This window comes from Balaenoptera physalus, assembly GCF_965194825.1.
Source record: "Balaenoptera physalus genome assembly, chromosome: 3".
NCBI classification, from domain to species: Eukaryota; Metazoa; Chordata; class Mammalia; order Artiodactyla; family Balaenopteridae; genus Balaenoptera; species Balaenoptera physalus.
The window spans coordinates 27,806,634-27,821,463 of record NC_138890.1 but is presented as its reverse complement, the minus strand read 5'-3'; the positions used below and the strand labels follow the sequence as shown (position 1 = coordinate 27,821,463).

Here is a 14,830-nt window from a genome sequence, read left to right as displayed (position 1 = left end):
GAGTCACAATCAGCACATTTTTATAAAGGAATGATTAAATTTGAGAACAGAGTATATCCCACATTACTGAGGGAAAGTACCATTTCATGAAATGGTACTCTATTTCATGAAACCCTTGCTTCAAAACATTTTATAAAATTTTCCCTTTATGTATACTGGATTGTGATGTAAATTGTAATTCTTACTATGAAACACAGTAAAAAAAAATTCAAGAACCACTGGTTTAAGCCCCTAACACCCGCCGTGCGGGCGATTTCCCAGCATCAGCATCTTGAACCCCAAATATGTAAATTTCCTTCAGCAACTGATGTTACCATAGTCTGCCAATTAGAGGGTGATGAAGAAGCAAAACAAAACAAAAGCTTGGCAGTCAATATTCAGATGTTACAGAATCTCTTCGATACAGAAACTGATCCTGCTGGTCAGACAGTAAACAAACCAGTTCTATCTTAATGAAGTGGTTTTAATATTTGATATATCTATAATCACTTAGTGCATTTTTAATGAAAGAGACGGTAAGCAAGTGCAGTTTCTGAGTCAGAAAGATTCTCTCAAACTTCTGCAAAGAGATTTCCCTGAGCTTGTGAAGAATCTAATCACAGTCAATACTGAAAAAAAAAAATCTTTTAAGCTTCTGGATAAGATAAACTCGGAAATGTATACTAGATGCCTTCAAAAATACATCTTTTCTTCCAAAAATACATTTGTGTCTTCCTTATTTACATTTTAATATAACTTTCACCTCTCTTCAGGGTTAAACATCTGTGCACTTTTAAAAATAAAATTGCTATTAAATCTAATGCTAGGAAATTTAAACCAACAACTTGAATTCTAATTTTAAATGAGTTGAAAATATATGTGAGTATTCTGAATTAGACTTACGTGGGGTTTTTTGTTTGTTTGAGAATGCTGCAGTATTTAAGTAATTGCTACTTAACTTGTTAGCTAGAAACATAACAGTATTTAAAGGCTCTATTCAAATTATAAGGATATTGGCCACTTGCAGCTATTTTGCATAAACAGAGTCTTATTTATATTGAATAATCTGCTTTACTCTCTGTAGGATAAGATGATATGTGTTTCCCAGTATGTAAGAAAGATGACAATTGGGAATTGTTACCAGGTTCTTCTGTCTCTCCCTTGGAACCTTACCCAAATGTCCATTCCCTTAGAGAGGAGGTATAAGATATAAACTCACTTTGACGGATTCCTTTTGCATTGAGATCAGAGTCTCAAAGGAAAAGTGACAATCGCGGAGAGAATCTGATGCAAAAAGACTGACACTGGCTAGGGAAATGCACACAGTGTAATGCACCTGCTCATCCTGTTCTCTCAGATAGAAACTCAGCCTGTCCTCACTCTCCATCATCATGGAGTGATGCCCATCTCATCACTACTCTTGCCAGCCCATATTTACAGTTGTTCAATACATGGATTTGGTGATGCCTGCATGGCAACAATGGGCCAAGAAGGTTAGATGGCAATTGATTCTTGATTGGAGTAAATTTATAGAAAGCATTCTGGCAGGGCCTAGAGGAAAACACTCACTTACCTTCTGTGATGGTAAAACGTTGAAAGTTATACTTATTTAGATTTTGTGATCCTACAGTAGGAGATGGACAGAGCAATGGGATACTTTAAATGACACTTTCTAAATAACTAGTGCAAAATTACATTGCATTGTATAATAGTACATGTAGGAGGAATAAACTACTACTTAAAACAACTGTTTTTAGAGCCCTTCAAATACTTCAGAAGCTTTCATTTATATAAAGTAGCTCCCATTTAAGTCATTTTCCTATTATTTAAGGATGTCTGGTAGATATTACAATACCGGGAAGTGCATTCATATTTTTAAATTAATACTTAACATGCTGTAATTTGTACTTTTTGCCAAATCAAGCTAGTCTTCCTCTAGTTTCCTAAATGGTGAGAGTTTACTCTATGGTTTTTTTTATAAATTTGTCTCCCTTTGCTGTTTGGAGGATGTTAGTCAATCTGCTCACTTACCTGTGTCTCTAGAATATTCAGATGGTTCAATGGGCAACAAACTGAATATGCAGAGCAGTTATTCTGAAAGAAAAGGAAATGTTTTCATATGGACTTATCTTTAGCACTTCTGCCCTCATCTCCACTTGGAACACGTTTATCTCCAAGGCTCAAGCTCCCTCCCTAGGTGGTATCCAACACAGCTGGAGTAATGGCTGGACTGATGGTAAGACAGAAAGTGACTGAGCAGGGAGGTGGGGTTCAAAGCAGGAAGGTCATCTGCAGTGTGACCCCCAGCCCATGACCTTATGTCTCAGGTCACCACACCACCCTTTTGACAGCCCAGACTGTGGGCTGACAAGTGATCACCAAGGTTAGCCGCTTCAATGCCATCTCCTCTGATTCCAGATAAGATTGAAGACGAGTTGGAGATGACCATGGTTTGCCATCGGCCTGAGGGACTGGAGCAGCTTGAGGCCCAGACCAACTTCACCAAGAGGGAGCTGCAAGTCCTTTATCGAGGCTTCAAAAATGTAAGACCCACATGGCCTCTGAAGGCCCAGGCAGGATTTCCCATTTGGGACTAAGCTCTCCCAAATGCCAAAGGGACCCATCAGAGAGATTTTTGCACATGTGTAGTTGTAAAAGGAAGACCAGGGCTTCCCTGGTGGTGCAGTGGTTGAGAATCTGCCTGCCAATGCAGGGGACACGGGTTCGAGCCCTGGTCTGGGAAGATCCCACATGCCGCGGAGCAACTAGGCCCGTGAGCCACAGCTACTGAGCCTGCGCGTCTGGAGCCTGTGCTCCGCAACAAGAGAGGCCACGATGGTGAGGGGCCCGCGCACCGCAATGAAGAGTGGCCCCCGCTTGCCGCAACTAGAGAAAGCCCTAGCACAGAAACGAAGACCCAACATAACAATCAATCAATCAATCAATCAATAAATCTTTAAAAAAAAAAAAAAGGAAGGCCAAATCTATAAAGGAAACAGGAGAGCAAGGTCACCTGGCTAGAGAAAGATGCCAGGCAAGAATGAGGCAGTCTCAGTAGATGGGAAACTGGCCAATAGCCCAGAGGCTTCACAGGATGGCACAGCCTTGGCCCAGATACTAGCTTTAGCATAACCCATTCACACTGTCAATATTGTTAGTGCCCCAGAAATGATGGGATTTAGGTCTGCTGCTAACCAAGCTCACAGACTGAAGTACAAGCCTGATAGCCAATGTATTAATTTACCTCATTATTTCATATATTTAGCCTCATGATAGCCTTGCTGGAAAGGTACTGGTAGCCCCATTTTACAGGTAAGGACACTGAGAATCAGAGAGTGACTCACTCCAAGTTACAAAGCTTAGAAGGGGCTGAGCCAGGATCCAAACCCAGGTCTTTCTAATCCCAAAGCCCAGACTCTTTCCACCTCACAGTGCCAGTTCTCTGATGACATCTCATCATTTCGCAAAGCAGCTTCAGTCCTAAGGTGGAACTATCTCCCGGCCACTCACCTTGGAGATACGGAGGTGCACAGGTGGTTGCCCAGTCCCTGCCCACCAGGGATCACAAGGAACCCCGAGGCTCTCAGACACTCCCGCTAACTCTCCCCCTTTCACACAGGAGTGCCCCAGTGGTGTGGTCAATGAAGAAACATTCAAGCAGATCTACGCTCAGTTTTTCCCTCATGGAGGTGAGTCCGATCTTGAAACAGATCCCTCCTGGCTCCCTCTCTTCATCCTCTGGCAGCCTTCCTTCCTCCAAGTTCATACTTCCTTATTATCTGCCTCCTCCTCAAGGTTGGGGAGAACTCAGAGCAGAATTCCTCCCTTATTGCAAGGTGTGGAATTCACTAAAGCTTTAGCAGAAAAGAGCTCTGAAAATGGACCTTCTCCCAGAGAGCAGAGTGATAAAGCAATATCACAAAATCTCCTAACAGCTCTATAAAGCTGGTATTGTTATCTGCGATCCGGGCAACTACGTCTCAGGCTAAGCAGTTCACGGAACATCGCACAGCTAGTGAGTGGCAGACCAGAATTTGATCCCAAAGAAGTGTCTGTCTAAAGCTTTGCCATGATAGGCCTACCATTGTGCTATACTCCATCCTTTCCTTAAAATAGCTTTCCTTGAAAAAGAACTTTAGTAAATATCAGAGACTATAAAAATAAAGGAATCCAAAAAGATGCAGGTTGAATAAAATTGTGCTTATAAATCAGGTGAGCAAGTGTGCCAGGCTCATAGCCGCTATGTCACTCTGCCTGACTCCTGCAGGAACCTGCTCTGACCCCACGGGTCTGGGGCATCAGAGGCTCTTCCTGTGGCTTCAGTGTGTCACATGCCAACTTACTTCCTGCCCCAGGAGCCATCTCCTGCAGGACCCCTTCCCCGGGTCCTGATGAAACAGAGATCCAAGTGTCCCAGACACTTCTTGGGCTCCGTTTCTCATGGACCTCTTCAGCAGCCTTCTTAGGTGTGGGACCCAGTACGGGACCCCTCCCCCAGCCGGGGGCAGCTTCACCCCATGCAGGCCCCAGAGCCGATGTTTGTTGAGTCCTATGGAGCCATTCTTATATTGAGTTTTGACTATGTGGCAGGCTTGATGATGGTTTTGATGCTATGGCTATATGAAAAGTTTAACATTGTGCAGAGATGGGAAGGTGAAGCTCAGAGAGGTCGTGTTAGATGCCTGGGGTCACACAGCTAGGTAGTAACAGAGCTGCTCTCCAAGTCCAGGTCTGCCTGCTCCCTAATGGGTGCTCATTCCATGGCATTGTGCTGCCACTCAGAAGAGCATCTTCTCCACACAAGTACCGTGTCATTCATCCAACAAGAATTATACACATAGACAGGCAAGAGCGTCTCTCTCTGGGGATGGCTAGACTTAGGAGCAAGGGCCTGTCTCAGCTCTTGCCAGAACTTCCCACCTAAACCCCAGAAAAGCCAAACGGGTCCCAGGTCACAGCAGCAGTTTTTCCCACTCTGTAATCTTCTCCTTTCTATCACCCTAGCATCACTCTCTTCTCTTTCTTACTGTTTTCAAGTGATCTCACTCCCCTCTGCAGGACCCCTGCTCCCATCACCTGCTTTTCCTTCTGTGCCTTGCAGATGCCAGCATGTATGCCCATTACCTCTTCCACGCCTTCGACACCACGCAGACGGGCTCCGTGAAGTTCGAGGTATGCTTGTCTCTGGGAGGTCCCCATCACTCTTCCTCTAAACCATGGAGGTGTTGGGAGAAGGAGTGGACCATCAAATGCTTCAGTCCTTTACCATTTAACAAGGATTTCCTGAAGATAGAAGAAGAAACTTCCCTTATCCTCCAGGAACTCAGGACCTCAGGGACTAACGATAACAGTCTAATCGCTCACATGCACACCGCGCTGACCAGGCTGCAGTCTCTGTACTTAGTGCTTTGCATGTATGAACTCATTTAATCCTCACAGTAACCCTAACAAGGTAGGGTTCTATTATTTATTATCAGTTTACAGAAGAGGAAAGTAAGGCAGAGAAAGATTGAGTGGCTTTCCCAAGGTCAAACAGTAAGTGGTAAAGGAGGGCTTTGAACTCAGGTGGTATGTTTCCAGAGTCCACGTTCTTAGCCACCAGATGATGCCACCACTTGTACAATAATTGTAGCCATGGGATAAGGCAACAGTAGGTGTCAGCACACACTGAGCTCCGTTCTTCCTCCAGAAGCTCCTTCCCCAAAATGGGGCAAGGTAGGCAATGGAAGGGGGGTGGGGCTGTTCACTGAGCTTGGCCACATCCTTCTGGGGACAGAGGACCTGGGAGATACCATTCTGTAAAAGCAGTCACAGAGTCTGACCCAAAGGCAAAGCTTCACCCCACCCGATGGCTTGGTGGTTAATGTCTCTCATGCCTCTTCCACTTCTCAGGACTTTGTAACCGCTCTGTCAATTTTACTGAGAGGAACCGTCCATGAGAAACTAAGGTGGACATTTAATTTGTATGACATCAATAAAGACGGATACATAAACAAAGAGGTAAGTGAGCTGAGGCCAGGGGCATGAGAGAGCTACAGGGAAGGCACCTAATTAGAGAGAAAACAGCTTTAGTCATGAGGATGAAATGGTCCAAATGAGGAGGGATCTGCTTTGGGGCAGAGGTGGTTCCTGACAAAATGAAGGTCACCTTTGACCTCCCCCATTGCCCTACGCTGCCCTGGCCACGGGCACTCAAGAAAGGATTAAGCAGATTCATTCACTCTCACTTATTCAATGCACATTCTAAAGGGGGTATAAATAATTTATTTCAGTGTAGAGTAACTCCTCCCACGGGAATTTGCATTTTAACAGGTTAACAGCCACAAGTTAAAGGTAAAAACTGGAATAGTAGCATTGCAGGCATCACCTAGAAGAGAAAAGGCAGATCTTTGAGGAAGAGGAGATTCCAGTTGAATCATATTAGCCACAACCTATTCTGCCTACTAATAAAACCTCAGAAGGGGGTCAGGTGCAGCCATCTCTAAATATATCATCACAAATAAATTTCTGAATCTTCACTGCTTGACACTTTTAGAGCCTCAAAGTATATGTGGTATCTAGATAGTGAAATACCCACAGGTCTATCTCAAAACTCACTTTGGTATCTACTGTATCCTGGCATCTCAGTCAAAGCTTGGATTTAGCATCTTATAGCATCCCACTTCCTGAGCTCCTATGTGCCAGGCACAGTGCCTGGAGTTACAAATGTCATCCCTAATCCTCACCTCAACCCTGCAGATTTCTCTCCAATTTTCATTCCTCATTCATTCAGTCATGGATTTGCTCAACATATATTTGAGGGCTTATTAGGTGTTTTAGGTGCTGAAGATAAAGTGGTGAACAATCCCCAAAATGTGAAAATCCTAATATCCACTAATAGCAGATGTGGCAAAAATTCCAGTAAATACATATAATGGAATGACAGGTGGCCATTTAAAACCATGTAACAGCAATAAGATATAAAAATTTGTATGTTACATTTTAAAAATCACTTTATACAGTATACAGTAGTATGTATAATATTATCTCAACTTTGTAAATAATTAAATGCTTCTATATATACTCAATATATTATACTCCAAAATATTCAAATACTACTTTACAAAATATATAAAGAAAGGACCCTAAAATGAGACTTATAACAAGATCTTCAACCTTGATTCAACCATTATTCCATCACTGAATAATCTTACTAACTCCTCCTCCCTTTTTTTAATTTGCAAACTAGACAAAACTGTCCCCATTAATACTCATCAGACCTTTCTGGATGGCAGGATTAATAAAGTACTCCTTAAAAGGAAAAGAAAGTGTGAATAAGCAGCTTCTTAGAAAAGATAGCTTCATCTTCTCCAGGCAGTCATTTGGAAATAGTTTCATCAAAACTGTAGGCAATGAAAATCCTGAGAGAGCAATCAAAATTTATCTTTAAGTCTTTTATGTTATAAAACTTACTCAGAAAATAAACCTATAGCCATATGGGTGTTAAGGACTTGTAAAGCACACATCTTTAATTAAACACATGGACAGAGATATATATTTCCTAGTTCTGTCCATTGTTAGGACCTAAGAGCAATGACACTCCCGGAGCAATGAGTAGACCTAGCACCCAGATCTTGGTTTCTAAATATCATTCTCCAATAAAAAGGACCAGCCTCCTTGGACTTGGTTGATTCCAGGCCTGGGAAAGAGAAAATACAAGAAGATGATCCTGGAGCTTCTTGCAGTGTTGAAAAAAATGGGAGTGCTATTTAAAAAAAAGAAAAGGTGGCGGGCGGGGTATGTCAAAGAACCACAGAAGTCAGCCTGAAGGAGTTCCCAACAGCCAAAGCCAGAACCATTTGGGCAACAAAATACAAATTGATAGTTTTGGGTTATAATCTATAAAATAAAGTAAATGTCCAAGAGTCCTAATATATATGTACAAATAATATATTATGTATTTAAACAAATAATAAATATGTATTTAAATCAATGAATACATAAACAAATGGGGGAGGGGAAGGACAACTCTTCCTTAAAGAAGAATTCTAATTAATAAACATAGAAGGAATAAAGAAAATACAAAATCCCCATTAAGCAAACATTACAGTAATAATTTTTACAGGCAAGATCCACTAGCAGATTCTAAGATCAGTGGGGAAGCTTGACAGGCACCACCTTAATCAAGTGATCAAGGTTAACATCGCCAGTAATAAGACATAGCAACACCATGTACCTCTTTGATATGTTGCACCAAGAAGGATATAACATCACTTCTATGGTATTCTTGTCAAAAATGCATAACTTCAGTCTAATCATAAGACAACCAGGAACTAACCCAAACTAAGAGACATTCTACAAAATAACTGACCAGTACTCATATCAAAAGAGTCATGGTCTCCAAAGACAAAGATAGAATGAGGCACTGTCACAGATCAGAGGAGACTAAGGAGACACAACAATTGAATGTGACGTGGGATCCTTGAACATAAAAAGGCATTGGGGAAAAAACTGATGGAGCTTGAATAAGCTCTATAGTTTAATAGTTTTGTGGCATTGTTTATAGTGTTGTAGTTACTGGTATTGTAGCATTATTACTTTCCTAGCTTTCATCATTGTGCTGTGGTTATGCAAGTTGTTAGCATTAGGGGAAGCTGGGTCAAAGGTATACATGAATGCTCTGTACTATTTTTGCAAGTTTTGTGTAAGTCTAAAATGATTAACAATAGGTTAAAAAACAAAACAAAAACAATTAAATAAAATAAGCACATGGAATGAGGAGTAGCAGCAAGGAACCCAAGACAGAAGCTGTCCCCCGGGTCTCTGTAGACACTCCATCAAATATCCTGAAGACAAGGCTGCCTTCCTACATTCTTTTCCCCCATTCCAAGTAGGGGATGGGGAAGCCCATGGAACACTACTTCTGGTCAGTGTGATCAGGAAAACACCACAGAGCCACTCAATGGTGACTGGGCTCCCAGCGCATGGCAGGCATGGTGCCAGGTGCAGAGAACTTAGCAATGAAGGATCAAGCATGTGTCCTCAGAACTCACATTCTTGGGGAAACAGATCTACAGAGCAATAAAAAGAACAAGTTAATTATTTTAATGTGTATGTGCTGATCACTTATTCCATATCAATGAAAGATTAGAAAAGAAATATGAAAGAATTTGTAACATCTATCTGGCCCCATCAATCAAGAATGGTAATTTTTGCCTTTGTAGAAAGGGATCTCTTGGTTACAAAGCTACAAAATGATCAACATAAACAAGCTTAAGCTGAGAGATTTCTTGTAAAGATATAGGTAGTTTCTCTAAAAAGTCTTTTAAAACATAAATAATTTTTTAAAGTGAAAAAGAAGATATAGGTCGTTTGGTGTAACACATTTAATCCCCATTCAAGCTAGAAAGTTGTTAGTCTCCCCCCATGTCACACCAGTCTCCTCTTCTTATTCCTCACTTTCCTCTCCCTCCTCCAGCATTGTCTTAGGTCAAGTTGGTCACACTCTCCTCTGCAGGAATGATAGGTTCAAGTTGGCAGCAACATGGTGGGGGGGGCGGGGGGGAAGACCTCAGAGGAGGTTTTAGTGGATAGGGTAACCATTCTCAGACGCTGCCTCTCCGGGGCTTCTCTTGGTCCCTGTTACTACCTCTGTCTTCTTCAACTGCTTTTCTCAGAGAGAGAGAGAGAGAGTGTTTGTGTGTGTGTGTGTGTGCACGTGTGCTCATGAGAATATTTCTCTGTCCTCCCCTGTGTCCCACCTCCCTTCTCCCTCTACTCCTCTACTCTCCTCACTTCTCTTCTTTCTCTCCCTTTCTCCCAGAATTCCTCTCATCTCCTCTACTCCATCTGCTCCAGTCTACTCTTTATGGAAGTTCTTCCCTGTAATAGAATAATTTTCGGTGTCTGCTCTCCCCTGATCTCAGCTAAATCCCAGAAATGGTTTGCCCATGGCACCAACTCTGGCACCAACTCCAACTCTTCACTCAGACTTCTCAAGAGATAAAAATAGAGTGGCTCAGCTCTGTAGTTGGATGTCCACATTTGTTCCAATCAGCTGTGGTCACAGTGACAGGTCACCTGGTACAAACACAGCCACCCAGGCCAACCATTCAAAGGAATTATGGAGCAGAGAGAGGGTCTTCCAAAAATGGGGTGTGGGCTGATCAGTACACGAATATGTCCACTCAGATCCTACTTATAACCCCTCACTGAGGAATGCTCAGGAAGAGGCAAGCTACCCAAGAGCTTCTGACTACAAAGAGAATTTTCCACTGCCCTCTCTCTGGAAGCCTCTCTGGAAGGGGCTCCCAGAATATAGCCCCTTCAGCTTGCTTTCTAACTCCCTCTCATCAGCTGAAGAAGTTCCTTTTACCACTTTCATTCTCAAGGGGGGACAAAAAGCCCCAGACTGTCACCCAGAAGAGCTTAACTTCCTGGTTCCCACACTGTGTGCTTCTATGTCCCCTCTCCAGGAGATGATGGACATTGTCAAAGCCATCTATGACATGATGGGGAAATACACGTATCCTGTGCTTAAAGAAGACACTCCAAGGCAGCACGTGGACGTCTTCTTCCAGGTAAGAGCACACACCTGTGCGTGAGCTTTAAGCTCAACTTAGATCAGTCAACCCACAAGCCTCTGAGCAGTGGTTTGTGTCCAAGCCTGCACTACAGATGGTAGGAAACAGAAAAGAATTACAAGATGTATTGCCCTCCAGGAATAGATTATCTCATTAAATGGAGAAGTATACACTACAGCAGAGAATAAGGAAGAATATTATTAAGTATAAGTGGTAGAGTATGGACTCTAAATTCCATAAAAATGGTTGGGGGATCAGAGTAAACAGAGAAGACGTCATTAAGCACATCTGTGTAGGTGTTAAGCATTTGTGTCTGGGGAGTAAGGGAAAATCAGGTGGAAACTAGGGTGGGTTGGAAACTAGGGTGAGATCTTTAGACCGAAGAGTTTAGCCTTACTCTGGTAAAAAGTAGGTGCTGTTAGTCCGTGAATAGAAGAGTGGCAAAATCTTAATGGTGTGCAAATAAAAAAATTAACCTAGCAGGAGAGTATCAGAGAACATCAGAGCTCATTCTAGTCTAATCCTCTCACTTTGCAGATGGGAAAAGCAGAGGCTCAGAGAGGCTTAAAGACTCACTCAAGGTCACACAGTAAGTGACAGAGACAGAAGTAGAACCTCTCATGTCCAGTGTTCTTTCTGCCAAATGGACAGGCTAGAAGTGAGACTGGGAAAGACATGTTAGGGTGTCAGCAGAATAATCTGGTGATGAGAAGATGAGCATCTACAGCAAGTTTTTTAATTTGAAGGAAGCTCATGGGGGTCAAGGTGCTGTAACCAGGGCCTGGGTGGAGTTTTCTGGTCAGTGAAAGACCATCCTAATTCTCGGGGGAATGTTGGTTAACAGAAAGCAAGTTTTGGAATGCATATCACCAGATTCTTTAAAGTGCTTCTTGTTGGGTCTTTCAGAAAATGGACAAAAATAAAGATGGCATCGTGACTTTAGACGAATTTCTTGAATCCTGTCAGGAGGTAAGGAGAGATCTCAGGGCAGAAAACCTCTATATCTGGGAAGGGAAATCTGGGACAGGCAGAAGGGAGAAAATGAGAAACCTGCAATTTCTCAGATTAGAGCCACCACCATCACCATCACCAGCAACAACTCAGAATTTCAACAATTTCCACTCCTCAGACTGGTCTGTGGCTAGTCTTGGGTAAGCACAGGCTGAGCCACACAGACTAAGAAGGGGGATGTGAAAGCCCAGAGGGAGCTCTCTGTGAAACTACAGACTTCCAAGTGGGCAACACTGTCATTTTTCAGTCTTCCTCTGGCTTGATGACCCACTCCCCAGACTACAAGGGAGTAGCTGGAAAAAAAATCTAAAGCTGTGATTCTTAAACCATAGTGTGCATAAGAATTGCCTGGGATGATTCTAAAAATGCACATTTCCAGGCCTCAACCCAGAGACTCTAGATCTGGGATGGGGATCTAGAAATCTTCATGTTAACAAAAGTGCCCTGACCAATGCTTCTAAAACTTTAATGTGCAAACCAGCCTCCTTGAAGTTCTTGTTAAAATGCAGATTCCCATTCAGAAGGTCAAAGGTGATGCTGATGTTGCTAAAAGGATAAACTGGCCCCAGAGTCAGCCAGAGACTGAACTGGAAATAATTGCTTTCCTCTAATTTAGAAAAATGCATTTATACTCCTACCTTTTCTCAGAAAGGTGCACAGTTACTCTGAGTTCCAGCCAATAAGAACTGCAAATGCAAGAAAGCTGGGGAGACGTTATTAACATGCAGTGAGCACCTACCAAGTTTTAGGTACATTAAGTAAACCTCATGTAATGTAAACAACCCTGAGCAGTAGGGTCACTATGTAGTCAAAATATTTAATAACTAGAGTAGACTGAGAATTGATCATTCTTAACAGACTTTGACCAATGCCCTGGAGCAGTGCCCTAAAGAACCCCTGCTAAAGTTGGTATTAACCTGTTAGTTGATGGATCTTTTGGTAGTCTATTTTTCTCTGACCCATGGAATTAGAAATGTGTTGTTTAATATCTAAATATTTGAGGATTTTCCACATTCCATACTTACTCCTTAGAGAATATACAATAGAAAAATGTAAACTAGAATAGAATAAAAAAGAAAAAAACATGTGATCATCTCCATAGGTATAGAACAAGCATTTGATAAAAATGCAATTGCCCACAGCTTCTTAAAAGAAGTAGTCCTCGCTGGTTTACTGGATAATTTGGGTTTTTTCTTTTTTCTGAATTCCTCTTTAAAGCCAGAGAAGGTGCTTCTCCCTTTGAACTTCTCACTTTCTAGGTCCCCACCTACCCCTTACTCCCTGTTTCTCATACCCCTGCAGAGTTCTTTCTGAATAGGAAACCCATTCTGGAGATTTGCTCTGGAGATTTGAGAAGTTACAGAGCTTCTCAGAGAGAAGCCTCAGAGAATTCTAACCATCCTCTTCTCCCCCTCCTTCCATCCCAGGATGACAACATCATGAGGTCCCTCCAGCTGTTCCAAAATGTCATTTAACTGTGAATACAGCCATTCGGCTCTCAGAGACGTTACTAAACAACCAACTTAACACCTTGATCGGCCCTCCTTCTGATTTTACACGCAGACTCTTGGGACAGAAACACATTTTGCACTTTGGAAGAATTCTCTGCAAAGACGTGTTGTGGAACCCAGGATCACGTGGCTCAGTCTCTGATTGCCAGGTCTTCCTCCTCCCTCTTCTTGAGAGAGACAAGATGAAATCGGGTTTGCTTTGGAAGCATGCTCACCTCTTCGTACTGCTGCCCTATGGAAGGTCCCTCTGCTTGAGCTTAAACAGTAGTGCACACTTTTCTGCTTGCGTGCCCCAGCCTACTGCCTCCAAGTCCAGCAGACCTTGATGTATCTGGAAGCAAGATGACCTGAGCCAAATGCACATCAACTTCTGATGGTCTCCCAAACCAATGTGCCTGTTTCTCTTTCTTTGGTGGGAAGAATGAGTATTATACAGAACAATTAGAATCTACCATGACCAGATTGGGAGAGCCAGCGCCTAACATATGTAGGATAGGACTGAATTATTAAGCATGGCATTGTCTGATGACCCAAACTGCACATGTCCTTTGTTTCCAGAGGCAAGGACAATAATGCTGTCTCATATTAGCATCTGTGCTGGTGGTGCAAGTCCCTTAACATGCATAGGAAGGGAGCCAATGCCCAGTGGCCCATGCCTCCACTCCATCTCCTGCTAGAGCCCAGCACTGCATGACCCTCCCAGAAAGCCCAGAATGCCTGCAAATTGCTGTAATTTTATACCATCTTCTAATCAATAAACAGAACTATTTCTTATACTCTTAATCTTCATTTCGTCCATGACATTGGGCAGAAGAGGTAAGCTGTGAAAGGGAAGGTTAGCCTATTCCTTTGGCTTCCAGTTATTAGTGCCTACGTTGTGCCAGGCACTGTGCCAAGCAGCACATCACCCTCCCCTGCCCCCAAGCAAACATCCGATTCAAATGCAAATACTGTGACCATAAGCAAATGCAGCTTAAAGATGAGACTCTTCACAACACCCCCCTTCCAGAACAAGTGTCACTCCCAAGACCCTCTGGTATAGAAAGTCTGGAGCCTCACATGGTGTGGTTGGGGGTACAGAGATGAAGAGGTGGTCAGGACCCCCTGCTGAGGGACTTGGAGTCCAGGAGTTGATCAAGAGGCTTCAGCCTATAAACAGCAAATGATTGTTTATATTGGACACTGTGGGTCTTGGTTTCCTCATTTGACATCACATTAAAAAGATTAAGAGCTAACAGTGGCATTCTTGGAAGAAAAGCAATTTATTGAACCCCTGTTATGTGCCAAGGGCTGCACTAGGGGCTTATATGCTTTATCTCATTTCATGGCAGAATACTCTGGAAGGTAGAGTCTTCATTTTGCTGGTTTGCATACTGAAGCTCAGAGAGGGAAGGGAAACTGCCTAAGGTAGCACAGCTCCATAGAGAGATTAAACTCTTCCCACTTTCTCCTAGAGCCTTCCTACTAGGGGATTCTGCCTCGCCCCAAGGAACTGAGGGTACCTCACACAAATCTCATTCATCTCCAGTCAGCTCAGAGAGGCAAAGGCATTCTTTGAATCCAAATAGTAGATGAGAAAACAGATATAGAGAAGGGAAAAGCCTCAGGTACCCGTGGATCACCAGCAAGAGCAGGTCCCCACACCTCTGCATGGATGAAATATTCCCAATCTGATTGCCATTGGCTGCTGCTGCTTAGGGCTGGAAATTATAGAGGCCACAGCTCTGTTTCTCTATTTGAGCTTCCTGAGTGCAGCCATGTGGTCAT

General features: G+C 42.9%; 1 protein-coding gene across 3 annotated transcripts in view; it reads left to right on the top strand.

Moving 5' to 3' along the window:
• KCNIP1 (potassium voltage-gated channel interacting protein 1) overlaps nucleotides 1-13,837 on the top strand; it is a 222,035-nt gene extending 208,198 nt beyond the window's left edge. For 2 of the 3 annotated variants that reach the window (XM_082456587.1, XM_082456586.1), the window contains 7 exons: nucleotides 2,398-2,522; nucleotides 3,599-3,668; nucleotides 5,081-5,151; nucleotides 5,872-5,979; nucleotides 10,434-10,538; nucleotides 11,448-11,510; nucleotides 12,980-13,837. In XM_082456587.1, the coding sequence (XP_082312713.1) occupies nucleotides 2,398-2,522; nucleotides 3,599-3,668; nucleotides 5,081-5,151; nucleotides 5,872-5,979; nucleotides 10,434-10,538; nucleotides 11,448-11,510; nucleotides 12,980-13,027 (590 nt within the window). In that variant the 3' untranslated portion in view covers nucleotides 13,028-13,837. The remainder of the gene's footprint in view (nucleotides 1-2,397; nucleotides 2,523-3,598; nucleotides 3,669-5,080; nucleotides 5,152-5,871; nucleotides 5,980-10,433; nucleotides 10,539-11,447; nucleotides 11,511-12,979) is intronic. The other variant, XM_082456588.1, reaches the window with a different exon arrangement.
• The last annotated feature ends 993 nt before the right edge of the window (nucleotides 13,838-14,830 follow it).